The 13485-nt window shown below is 42.9% G+C and overlaps 1 protein-coding gene across 5 annotated transcripts in view; it reads left to right on the top strand.

The window, feature by feature from the left end:
* Trpm6 (transient receptor potential cation channel subfamily M member 6) overlaps positions 1 to 13204 on the top strand; it is a 160557-nt gene extending 147353 nt beyond the window's left edge. For all 5 annotated transcript variants that reach the window (XM_087908041.1, XM_087908040.1, XM_085693686.2 and 2 more), the window contains 3 exons: positions 1602 to 1653; positions 7435 to 7541; positions 11333 to 13204. In XM_087908041.1, the coding sequence (XP_087764167.1) occupies positions 1602 to 1653; positions 7435 to 7541; positions 11333 to 11466 (293 nt within the window). In that variant the 3' untranslated portion in view covers positions 11467 to 13204. The remainder of the gene's footprint in view (positions 1 to 1601; positions 1654 to 7434; positions 7542 to 11332) is intronic.
* The last annotated feature ends 281 nt before the right edge of the window (positions 13205 to 13485 follow it).

The following is a 13485-nucleotide window of genomic DNA, read 5'->3' as shown; positions in this document are numbered from 1 at the left end:
TCCCATGTACCTCCCCCGATTCCCTCTCAAATTCATGGTTACTTTTCCTTTGATATATATATATGTATATATATATATACACACACACACATATATATATGTATGTATTATATATAAATACATATGCAAAAGCATGTAAATATAATCTGCAAAGTTCTTTTAGTTTTGCCTGTATGCATGTGATTTCAGGGATGACCACTTGGTATTAGTTAACTGGTGTAGGACTCGTCCCTGAAGAAGTCTAATGCTGTCTCTCTCTCAGCAGTCCTTAGTTTTCTGTAGGTTCTTTGTCTAGGGGTGGCGTCCCTTGACATTTTCCCCCTTTCACTTCAACAAAACATGAACTTTTCCCAACAAGTAGTAATAGATCACAATATTCTAAAGTTCATATTACTTTTGATTTCATGCCTTACAAAGTCAGTGTTTTTCAAGCAGAGAAAAACAGGCCCAGCTAGGGAATGATCTCAGAAGTTGTTGGGGATGCCTAGGTGGCTCATCGCTGTCTAACTGACTTCCCTGAGCTGTCCACAAGGTTAGAAGTTAGCCTCCTCACTGCCTGAATGGCATCACAGACGTTTGCTTTGGGTATCAAGCCCAGTTCTGATTAAGTTCAGCCTTCGGTTGCACCTCTATTATCTTTGTAGGCTTTGCTCTTTTCTCTTCAAAACTAAATTTTATTGAAGATACACCCCAAAAAGCGAACAGAACGTAAGCACCCACCTCAAAGAATTTTCTCAACTGAACACACAGGTGGAGCCAGCTCTCAGATCAAGAATTTGGTGTCGTTTTGTTCTGCTGTTTATAAGCGCTGTATATAGACAGAGCATTTGATGGGTCTCTTTGATGCCTAGAAGCTGTATTTGCAAAACCTCCCAGGGCCGTGCCCTTGCTGAGCACTGATGGAGGCCATCTAAGGAGACCATGAACTGGTGGGAGGAACACAAGCATTGCCCCAGCTTTAATCCTGTTATGGCCACTTAAGGGAAAGCCATCGTTGGCGAGTTCTTCCATCTCTTTGAACATCAATGTACTCATTGATGTAAATGAGGGTGAGATGTAAATTGAGGATATGAGGATAGTATTTTCCTTTCATGAGGATTAGAGAAAATAAAGTTAGCTGTCTTAGTGTATAGAACTGGTAAATGAAATGCCGATACACAGGTCTACAGAGAGAATGCCACTAGCAGCAAGTCTTATGACACCCTTGAAACACTAATTTGTAGCCAGATGTTCATTAATTCAGAGGGGGCTGTTGTAGGAGATGCTGTATTCAATAATTTTCCTAAATTTCCTAAATAATTTTCATAGCACATTTAATTATCATGGTGTTTTAAGTCTTACCTACTATGGAGTAAACGACACAGGGTCTCACACTGTAGATCAGGCTGGCCTAGAATTTACTATACAGCTCAGACTAGCCTTGAACTGGTGGCAATCCTCCCACCTTAGCCTCCCTAGTTTTGGGTTTGCAGGGGTGAGTCACCATATCTGGTTTCAATGTAACCTTCAAAATAAGGAAACGGAATTTGGTTATTATTTTTCTGTGTTTCTTAGAAAAATCAAACCTCATTTGCTTAACGAATTTTGTTTCTTCTTTTGAGGTGTTGGAGAAAACTTGACAGATCCGTCTGTTATAAAACCTGAAGACAAACAGTGAGTTAACTTACGTGTTATAATTTAGAAGATTGCACTTCAAGTTGTTCAAGTTTGTAACATTATTTTTAATTGTTGCAAAAAGTTATAAGATTATATGTATTAATGAGTATCATGTCATGTTTGTTATGTGCATAGATTATATAATGTTCAATGGTTCTGTTTTCATAACTTAAAAATTGATTTACTATTATACCTAAGGATGTTTTGCCCATATGTTTTGTTTATGCCTCATGTGAATGCCTGGGTTCCTGGAGACCAAGGGAGGGCATTTGGATCGCCTGGAACTGGAGTTATAGATATTTGCGAGCTGCCTTGTAGATGCTGGAAATTGAACCCTGAGTCCTCTGGAAGAGTTACCCGATGTTGTTAACCACTGATCCCAGTATTTTTTAATTTTTTTTTTCCAAAACCAAAATAAGACAGTGGAAATGAGCAGGGTGTTGTGAGCAGAGGTCTGTTGCAGTTTCTTGGAGGAGTTTTAAATATATGTGTGTCTTTTAGATCCCAGAGAAGTTTTCCAACACTTATTGCACAGAGATAAGAAACAATATTTTTAGACTTAAATCGAGATTCTTACACTTAAACAAGATTTTCTAAGTCACTTTAAATAGGTAATGAATAAGGAAAAGAATGAGGGTGAAATAAGTTTCATTCTAGAGACGGGTTAGTAAGTGTGAGTGGGCATTGTAAGGGGCAGCACAATTTCCCGATTTGGGCTGCAAATTTGACTCTTGTGTTTTCTTACTGGTTTAAATGTAAGGGGGAAATGTGTAAATTTAGCTTGACGTAAAAAGGTGCTGTAGCGAAAGCAGCTTCCTTTGTTGTTCTTCCCTGTGGAATGGTGGCCTTGAGCCTAGGCAGTCTCTTAATGGGGCAAATTGGAGAGATACGTGAGGTCTCAAAGCCACAGTGCTTGAATATAAGGCATCATCAGATGGTCTGAGATAATTTGGAGCCAAGATATACAGAGTCGGCCACCCATCTTAGGGCTCTTGGGTGTTCTGTTAAAGGAGGGACGGAAAGAGGTGACGGTGCCGATGGACTGGTGACTGGTCAATCCAGAGGGCAACAGTGGTTGTTGTGATCAATATGGAGACTAACAATGCTTACCTGTGAGTTGCCATCATGATCACCAGGAGAACTTGTTGAACTAGATTCTGCATTTCACCTCCAGAGTTTCTGATCTAATTGTTTTGCGGTAGGGCCAAATGATCTGCACTTTAACGCTTTGCAGGAGAGGTTGATGCCACAGGGCCACAGGCACTTGAAGAACCATGGCTCGAATGACACTTTAAATTCCTAATGAATTCATTTCTTAATTGTGTTGGCATCTCACTGTTGGGTAGCCCGTGGAGGGCTCGAGCTCTGGGTCCTCGAGCCTCTGCCTTCTTAGTGCTGAGATTATAGTATTCATGCTGGGTTGACATTTTTGTTTTTACTTTTTAGTCCAACTAAGGCTCCATACTTGGTTGCCAGGTCGTAGAAAACATTTAGGACTCAATAAATTGAAAGTCCGGACACAGTGAAATGTAAAAGTGTTGTTTTTCCTTCTTCCAGTTCTCACTAAATAATCAGTGCATTACTGCACCATCCCGTCACTGGGTAACCTTTACTGAATGAGAACATGGCCCATCCATGTTCCCTGAGAAGACGCTCGTCTACTAAGAGTCTATTAGCTATTATTGGCCTGGGTGGGCTAAGGAAGATCGAGCTGATCCACAGGGCTCCTGTACAGCATCCAGTTCCAAAGATATTTATTTGGTTATAGCGTCCATGTTGGACTTGAGGGTAAATGGACTGTTTTATTATTTTATTTTAGCAGAGCTGAAGTGTTTTCAGCTAAGCATATTATTTCTTCAGCAGTCTTGTGTGCTCAAGGGCTTGTATTAGGAAATTTTTTTATAGGAGAACTTTTTTTGCAATTTTGCAGACTTTTTACATATATAATGAACTCAGTTTATGTGTACTCTGTCTATTGTTCATTAAATTTTGACCTTGGCATATATCACTTAATATGACTTGAATACTCCATCCTTTTAGAATCTAAGATTATATTATCCTACTTGACAGTTAGGTATTTAATTGCATTCTATAGAAAGCGGGTTTCAATTTCTATTAAGGTCACCTGGGGGAATTAGAAAAAAACATGCTTGGCATTTTATTGCAATGTCTGAATAGGGCCCTGGCCTCTGTAATTTTTTCTTTTTCTCTCATACATTACAACCTGACTGCAGTTTCCCCTCCTTCCACTCTTCCCAGCGCTCCCCACACCTCCCCTCTCCCCCAGATCCACTCTTCCTCCGTTTCTCTTAAAAAAGGAACATCAACTGAGCACAGCATAATGAATTACAATAAAACTAGGCACAAACCTCCATATCAAGGTTGGATAAGGCAACTCAACAGTAGGAAAAAGGTCACAAGATCAGGAGGGGGGAACGTCAGAGGTCCCCCCACTCTCACTGTTAGGGGTAACACCCAGCTACGTAACCATAACGAATAGGCAGAAGGCTTAGCTCAGACCCATACAGGGTCTGTGATTGTTGTTTCAATCTCTGTCAGCTCCTACAAACCCTGCTTAGTTGATTCTGTGGGTGTGTTCTCATGGTGTCCTCGACCCCTCCGGCTCCTGCATACCCCACCCTGTTATGTGGGGTTCCTCTGACCCTGCCTAGTGTTTGGCTATGGGTATCTGCATCTGCTCCCATCAGTTGCTGGATGACACCTCTCTGATGACATTTGGGCTAGCCACCAATCTATGAGTATAGCAGAATATCATTAGTAAACTTTTTATGGAAAATTTCCCGGTCTTGTTTGGTTACGTCCTGAGTTTCTGGGCTGTCCAGACTCCAGTTCCTGGGAATCTAGGCAGTGTCAGTTTGGACTCCCTCTCTTGGTGTGGACCTCAAGTTCGACCAGTCATTGGTTGGTCACTCCCAGAAGTTCTGTGTCACTGTTACCCTAACACATCTTGGAGGCAGGACAGATTGTAGATGGAAGGTTTTGTGTCTGGGTTTGGGGTCCTAGTTCTGCTTTTGGAAACTTTGCCTGGTTGTAGAAGATGGCCCATATCCCCCATTACTAGGACTCTTTGATTGGGTCAATCTTGAAGATTTCAGGGAATTTCTGCTGCACTAGGTTACCACATTGTCCCCTAAATGTCCTTCAATTCCAGTTGTCTCTCCCTCCTGTAATTTTTTTTAAAGTTCCTCAGTGCAGTGAAATTATTATGACAACTTTGTTTTCTGTCACTTGAGGGCAGCGTCTCCTGAATCAGGTAGAGTGGTTTCATTGTGCCAATGCCCAATTCTGTGCATTTGGTTTTCAGTGACCTTCTGTTTTATTTTCTGTCAACTGGTTAGTTTCATTAGAACTGTATCTAATTAGTCAATGACCCTCATGAGTGTAAAAATCTGTTAAACAAAGTGTGAATCATAGGTCAACATCACCGTTGGGGACTTTGGTGGGAATGCATGGCCTCTGGGCTTCTCTGTACCTAAGGAGCCAGGATCTGAACTTCCGTAAAGTCTCCTGGTGAACCGATGTGAATTCAAGTCTGAGGTGCACAGATTTAAGCTATCGCGTTCACTCACTCAACCACTCTACGTGTTAGTTTAACCCCAGTTCACAGATGAGAATACTAAGGCTCACTCCAAGTTCCAACTTCCTTGTAAGGTGAAAGAATCAAAGGAAGGGAACAGTTATTATGGAAAGGGACGATGGCTTTGTGGACTGATTCTAATGTCCTTTCTCATGCCTGCTCCCGCTGTCTCAGACTCTCCCTAGCGAGCCTCATTTATTGGTAGTTTGGGACGGTGTCTTTTTAGCCTACTGCCTGATGGTTCTGAGTGTTTGACAAGTATGAAATGGTGCTGAGAGAGATGTTCTTTCGTGACTATGTATAGATAGCACTAATTAGCGTTTCCTCGTATGTAGAACCACGCTACCACCTGCTTTTCCTGTGTTGTAAAAAAAAAAAAAAAATCTGGAAAACAGCGAGTTGCGTTTTCCTTGAAAACTTGGTTGTCTGAGAATGCAAAGCTTGGAGCGTGCTGTGGGGTGTCCACGCACACGGAATGTCCCTACAACTCTTTCCCTCTGCTCTGGGAATCCTCATGACCCTGATAGAGAATTTTTTTTTTTGGCAGAGATTTTTGATGATTTCATTTTTTAATTTTCATGAAACTCTCAGAGACAAATAACTTCCAGATATTACTTGAAAATATTATATTTTAGTTGGGTGTCTTCGTGTCTTGCTGGAAGGACAGAAATGGCTGGTTTGGGGTGCAAAGAAGTGAAATTTTCCAACGAGGTCACAGAGAGACTCCAAAGGAAATCTTCCATGCTAATGACTGAGCAAAGGCCTTCATCTCTCACTTTATCAGATCAGAGCATTCTGGTCTAAATACCGAGTGATTCTGCTGGGTTTTTTTTTTGTTTTTTTGTTTTTGTTTTCTGCCCCTTTCAGTTTCACCTGACTGAAGCAGAGTCTCTCCAGCTGGACTGAAATGGAGGCAGAGTTAACAAGAGGCGGCTTCTGCTGCCTGGTAAATACCCCCAGAGCTGCGCTTTGTGTGAGCGATTGAGTGACCAGGAAAGTTAATCCCCAGTGTCTTTCCACTCTGTCTTCCCAAGAGGTTTTCTCCACCTACCCAGCACAGAGCGAGAGGCAATCTGAGATCAAATTGACATCAGCCCTCATTCCGAGCTTGGCACATCTTCAGAGAGCCACTGTTCTGCCAAAAGGAAGTGGAAATTGAGATAAATGCTTCAATCCTCGGATGGAAAAAAAGTCCATTTTTACACCATGTCCCTTTTGAGAAACCGCATTCCTCAGAAGCAAAGTTTATTGTTTCCCTTTGTGATAGTCTGCTGTGCTTTTTTTTTTTCTCTCTTCTCCTTCTTCTTCTTAAGACGTGGTATTTAAGAGCGGTAATTGAGTTCAGATTTTAAAATGTGCTGTTTCCACTGTGCATGTCATTAAAATAAAATATTAGCTTTCATACACTTTCTTTGGAGGCGGTCCTGGTGTGCTCCGTCCTGCGTTGTGCAGAGGGTCAAGATCTACAGAATAATGGTTGCGTGAACAGCGAGCCTGGAATCTGCAGAGGATCTTTATATTAGAATGTTCAAAATGTGTCTCAGAGACACTGACTCCCGGCGCTCGTGTGATTAATTCTACTACCTACTCTGGGCGTCTGCGGTCTATTCCCACAAGCGGTTTGTCTCGTCTAATAGTTGTCTTTACTTTCCGTGAAGACCCAGTTGAAACAGTTTGCAGAGTCAAAAGTGGCTTTCAAAAAGCCAGGAGTACTGGCTCTGGTGGCTAGTGAGGCGTTGGAAATGGAGAAAAAGTATGTGGGTGTGCGGCTTTGTATATCTTTTTAGAAGGTGCGCTCCTCAGCAAAGTTAGCCTAGCCTTTACCTTTGGGATGTTCTGGTAGCGCATATGGTAATGAATGTCGTTCTCTCACCCCATATGTATTCAGAAGGGTTTCGCTGTATTTTGTTTTAATGTAGCACATCGAAAATTCACTCTTCTATCAGATCAGTGTTGGAATGAGTTTCACAGTAGGTCTTGGAGTTGGGTACAAAGATTTAAGTGCATTTGAATTTTAAATTTGCAAACCTAACATTGTTACTTCCCCAAAGTGCTCTGTTCCTGGTTGGCTCCTTTAAGTGACTAGGTTACTACGGGATACTGTTCGCAATCTCAGAGAATCCTAGTTGGACTCCGTTTCCTCAGCTGTGATCTAATTGATATTCTGATATTCCCTGTAGATCAAGAGGGATGGTGTTTGGACCGGCCAATTTAGGGGAAGATGCAATTAGAAACTTCATTGCAAAACATCGCTGCAACTCCTGCTGTGAGAAGCTCAGGCTGCCGGGTAAGTCTCGGAGACTTTGAGAAACTCTCATGGAATAACAGTTATTATAACCCGGGAACGCGAGAAAATCTTCACCACATTTTTATTTCATGCGCAGCCGTTCACAAGCTTGACTTTCAGATTGAAAAATTTCAAGTCCCCGGAGGGATTTAAAGGACAGGGTTTTGCTTGAGGTTCTGCCAAAATGTGATAAAACAACCCTGGGCTCAGGGCTTGTCACAGTCGCTTCACGGAAAAAGTTCCACCTACTTAAAAGGAGTGAAGCGGGATGGAAGGCCCCCCCCCCCCCCCCCCGCTCCGCCCTTCCAAGGTCCTGTTTGCTCCCAGACGGCACGCCTGTAGCATTTTTATTCTGTTCCAGTTTGCTCATTGGGTACCAGAGAGGGTGTGGCCCAGAGGGAAAGAAAGGCTGTCAGTTAAAGCACTACTTTATCCTCTAACAACTGCCCCTTTGTTAGCTCATTTGTTTGTTTGTTTTACAGCAGTGGGCTTCGAATCCAGGACCCTGTCAGGCTAGGCCAGCGCTCTACTGCTGAGCTACGCTCTCAGCCTCCATACCTGTCACCTTAAATTTTCACTACAGTGGTTTTGTGTGTGTGTGTGTGTGTGTGTGTGTGTGTGTGTGTGCGTGCGCGTGCACGCGTGCACACACACACACACTCAAGCACCACTGTGCTTGCACAAAAGTCAGAAGACAACTTGAGGGGATGTGGTTCCCTCCTTCCGATGGGTAAATTCTGAGGTCTAAATTCTGGTCACCAGGTTTGTGGGGAGTCACGTTTCACTAGCTTAGACATCTCACTAGTCCCAAGTCCTGCCACCATAAACAATAGTATTGCCTCTTTAAGCAACACTTAAAAAACAGAACCATTAACTGGGCAGTGGTTGTGCACTCCTTTAATCCCAGTGCTCAGGAAGGAAGAGGCAGGTGGATCTCTGTGAGTCCAAGCCTCCCTGGTCTACAAAACGAGTTCTAGCACAGACAGGGCTACACAGAGGAATGCTGTCTTGAAAAATAAACAAAACAAAACAAAACAAAACCAACAAACAAAAATCAAAACCACCCCAGAAACATCCAGCTTAGAAATAAGGTTTATTTTCTCCGAGTCTAGTACATTAGGCACAAAACCAGAATCTTCAGCATGAAGCAAATGGCTGAAGACTGCTGCCTTCCAGTAGGGAATCCTGACTCTGTGTAGGGTCTGTTTGGCCTTTTCAGAAAGGGGCTTTACTATCTGCCTCAGCCTGCTCAGCTCTTGTTTTCTGGGTCATAGCAAGGGTGTCCTTCCACTGGAATTTCATAGAGTTTAAGATAGCAGCTTTGCCTGCTTATCAAAGGGTACAGCCCTGAGTAGGGCACTGTGGCCACACCTATAGCCTAAGATGTTCCAGAGGCAGGAGGATCACCTTGGTCCAGGAACTTATGGTCAGTTTGGGCAGCATAGTTAGGACTCATATCTTTGACAAAAAGTCATATCCCAACCTGAAAATCAATAGAAGAGCGTCCTCCCTTGTAACCTGGGGTGGACCTAGAGAGAACTACAACAAAACAGGCAATTTCTGATTCTGTTGGAATTGAGGGAGGGAGGCTTTTATGAGCAAGACTTAGTTTAAAAAAAAAAAAGGCATTAGGATCGGGCCCCTAATTTCCCCCATCAGTGACAATAGAGTGTACCATTCCGCAGCGGCAGATTGCTGTGTGGAATGGGAAGGCAAAGGAGCAAGGAGGAGCTGTAGTCTCATGACTGCAAAGATGGACAAAGAGATGGATACACAATGCTGTGTTCTCCGGGCTGGAATCAGGAACCTGGGGAGGGGTTGGAGCTGGGATGAGGCACACCGCAGCTCTAAGGAAGGGAGGAAGGAGCTGATGAATATCTGAATCATCCCACAGTTGCAGACCGCCATCTGCTCAGGGATCATCATGTTAGGCCCTGCACTCTGCCCAGTCTGACTCACTGTAGCCTGGACAGGGCAGATTCTATTCTGGAAGACCCAGGACTATATCTGGTCAATCAGGGACCAGTGAGACTCACGCCATTACTCACTGCTTCCAATCTTTGGGCCCAGTTAGTTGTTGAGTATGGTTAAGGATTCATGTGCACATGTAGGCATGGCATGGTAGGCTGTAGGCTGGAAGTCAGTGGTCTATTTTCTCCCTCCACCATGTGGGTCCCGGGATTTGAACTTTGGTCATGAGACTTGGCAGCAAGCACCTTTATCTGCCAAGCCATCTCATTGTGCAGTTTTTGTTTTCCTTTTAGCTAAAAGTAAGTTTGTTCCTTTTAACAGTCTCTCAGCCTGACCTACTCACTCTAACTTTTTATCTTCTTTATTTTTGAATATTTTTTTAAATTTACAAACTGCAGGAATTTCTAGAGTGCTTATTTATATTCTCTCTCTCTCTCTCTCTCCTCTCTCCGTCTGCAACCGTAGTTTTAAGAAATTAGTATTGAAGTGGAAATGAAGAAGTACTGTCATTTTATTATCATTGGTAATTGAATAAAAATGTTTGATTTGGGGAACATAATGAGAAAACATTTTAGTTTTTACATTTCCTTTGTTTTTAAGGCAAAGGCAGATTAAGCCAATGCCTAAGACCCTGGAATCCAAACCTAGGCAGGCATGGTTTATGCACCCCAGTTCTGCTTTCTACTGGCTATAGGGCTTTGGCTTTCAACTTCTTCATCTGCAAGCAAGGAGATAATTGTACCTGTCTCACCAAGTTGATGTGAAGATTTATTTTATGTATATGTTCAATATTTGCTGGTTATATTATTACATATACACACACACATTAGTTTTTAATCTAGAAAACCCAGCATTTAACATTAAAAAGTAAAACATACAACAACAACAAAAACCTATGAGCTTTTTCTCTTGGTACCAGAGGTTGATGCCAGTCCTTCACACAGATTCTCTGCACAGCCGACCCCTGAATGACAATCTTGGTTCCTTAGAACCATCACCCATAGCTCTCACTCCTTGAGCTAACTAATCAAGGGAGCAAAGAGGAAGGGCTATACTCTCTTAACCACTCGTGATGAGTTCACAATGCATGGGTAAGGAAATGGTACAACACTGTGTTCTCTGGACTGGCCATCAGGAACCTAGGAAGGGGTGTGGGCTGGGCTGACACCCCGGATGACACACATCAGGTCTCTAAGTAAGGAAGGCGGGAGCTAGCGGAGAGTTGAATCATCCCACAACTGCTGGCCAGAATTCACTCAGGAATCACAGCACAAAGAGACGTATGCACCGCTTAATGCTCCTTTCCCTATAGTTGTGTCCCTCCCCTCCTCCCCGCAAAGGTTACTCGGTTTACTGTTTTCTTTAAATGCCCTTTTCAAACGAAAGTGGAAGGGCTTGGGGAATGTCTGATGTGATCTTTGGTTGATGAAACTTTTATAGGTGGCCACAAAACTGCAGGCAGCTTTCTTACAGAAAGCCAAGCCTTAGAATCTAAAGTCACCGTTTTGACTCATCCCTTTGATCATTCCTAAGGTTCCCATGTCTTGCTGGACCTCATTTAAGTTTTATCAGACACATCTTGTCCCACTAGGAGGTGGCCAGTGACTTACACAGGGACAACACACACAGTTAGAATTTCATGCGGTCATTGGGATGGGAGGGGGCCTGGGTTTAGATATGGTTTACTGTTTGGAATCTGTATGCCCAAGGCCTGGGGCAAGAGATTCCCTGAACACTTTGACTAAGCCTGAAGTTCAAGCTATCTACATGATTCAATGTGTTCTAAGCCATCTACTAAAACTGTCTTGGTTTCTTTGTAGATTTAAAAAGAAATGATTATTCCCTTGCAAGGGAACATTGCAACTCAGGACTTGAGAAAAATATTGAACCAGCTGAGGGACTTCCAGCAAGAGACAGAAATAGAAATCCCCTGGAAGATCACACACGGCTCTAAAGAGGGCGACAAGGAAGACGATGGTCTCTTAGCTCCTTTTCCTTGAACTCTGTGGTGATGTCCACAGACACGATTCTGTCTACATCAGAATCCCTGTCAGGCTGACTGTACAGTGTGGAAGTTTCTGGAAGTGTCCTCTGATCCTCATCTCCTGCTATACCAAGGACACAATGCCTAATGGAGGGATCCTCCCAGATGTTGACCTCAGAGCAGAATGTTTGGCGTACATTCTCATCTCCTTGTTCTGCATGAAGACACTGAAGGAGTCCACCAGGGATGCTCTCCTTTATACCTCATTGCTTCAGCTGGCCGCTTGGAACTCTTGGAGCAGAATGCTGTGCACTGAAGAACTGGGGAATGAATTAATTTATTTTCTCATGATGTTTGCAGACTCTATCCCCACTGCTATTCATCATTTCATTCAAGCATTGTATCTATATACATACCTATACCTATAGGCATACATACCTATACATACAATAAAATGTATGTGATTTCTTCTTCCTTCTCCAGGAACACAAGGTTTGAATGCAACAAACTTGGATGAGTATCTGTTGGCCCAGGTTGGAGCATAAAGAGCCACAAATGTCAAGTCCTGGTAAACTCTAGATGCTTTGGATTATTGTCTTCTAGTTCCTCTGAATGAGGGAAAAGGACAAATTTAAACAATTTTTTTCTTACATACCCCCTTTTATAAATTCAAAAATGGGAATATGTAATCCTACAAACTGTTATGAAAGGCTTCACTGTATTAAGCTCAGGACACTAAGGTTAGAGACCATTGCCACCCTCTGCTCATTTCTCCCTCTTGGCACTGGATCGCATCACACCCTCACTCCCCTTGATCAGTCCTGTGGGGAAAGATGCATCTCAAGCTGAAAGGCTTTCCACATATTTTCCTCCCTCCACTGCAGCGTTCTGATGGTTTGAACACTTTATCAGTTTCTGGAGCTTGAAATGAGGTGTCCCTGGAAGCAACCCTGTGTTGGGGCAGGTCCCTGTTGCATGCTGGGTAGGGTTACCCTGCCTCAGAACAAGTGTGATTTTTTTTTTTTAACAACAGCAGCAGCAACAGCAAAGATTGAAAGATGACTCCCGTCTACCCCTGAGGCCCTCACTTAGCCTTCCCACCGGCCAGCAGCAAACCTCCTAGACCTAAAATTTTCATCTTTAGTTTTGTCTTTAGTTCTTACATTCATTACCTTACTTCTAAATCTCCTTTAGAATTCTAAATCCCTGCTTCCTTAGACTGCACTTCAAGGGAAGTATTGCTTTGTGGGATGGAAAACAATTGCATCTGGTTCACGTGATTTTGAGGGTTCATCTGTAGTCTGTTTCCTTTGATTGGTAGGAGGTGGAAAGCTTGGACAATTTCTTACCTCTTTTCTTCCCTCCCTTCCTCCTTCCCTCTTTCTCTACCACCCCCCACCCTTTTGTAGCATAGGCAGCCTTCAAACTCCCAATCCTCCTGCCTCAGCCCTTGAAGTATGTGCTTGGGTGAAACAGTGATCGGCAGTGAGGCTAGACTATTGGTGTTGGGAGGCGGTGCTTAGCAATATTGTCCAATCTCTGAAGCAGTAAGGGATTTGTTTGTTGTCTCACTTTAGCACTGTACTCAACTCTAGAAAGAGCAGAGTTTACTTACGCAAGGGCCAAACCAAGTACACCAATTTATTGACCAAAATACCTGTAAACTGGAATGAAACTTGAAAGCAAATACAAAAAACTTGATTGTAAACTTTTGTGGTATGCTTTTTTTTTTCAAAACAACAACAATAAAAAAAAACCCCTAAGAAAAACAACTGCAAAATATTATCTGAAAGAAAAGAACTGTTGGGCAAAGGTCACTGGAATTGCATGCATATGATGTGACAGTGTTGACTGAGTGACATGGTCACAAAAGGAGGCAGTGTTTGTTCATCCAGTCGACGGGCTAGGCTTCAGAAGTTATTTGTGAAGCAACCTTTCTCAGCAGCATTGCTGGGAAGATTGTGGCGGTGAAGATCCAACTCATATCTC

Source organism: Myodes glareolus, chromosome 7 (assembly GCF_982192425.1).
Source record: "Myodes glareolus chromosome 7, mMyoGla1.1, whole genome shotgun sequence".
In the NCBI taxonomy this organism is placed as follows: domain Eukaryota; kingdom Metazoa; phylum Chordata; class Mammalia; order Rodentia; family Cricetidae; genus Myodes; species Myodes glareolus.
This window is presented reverse-complemented; position numbering and strand designations above follow the sequence as displayed.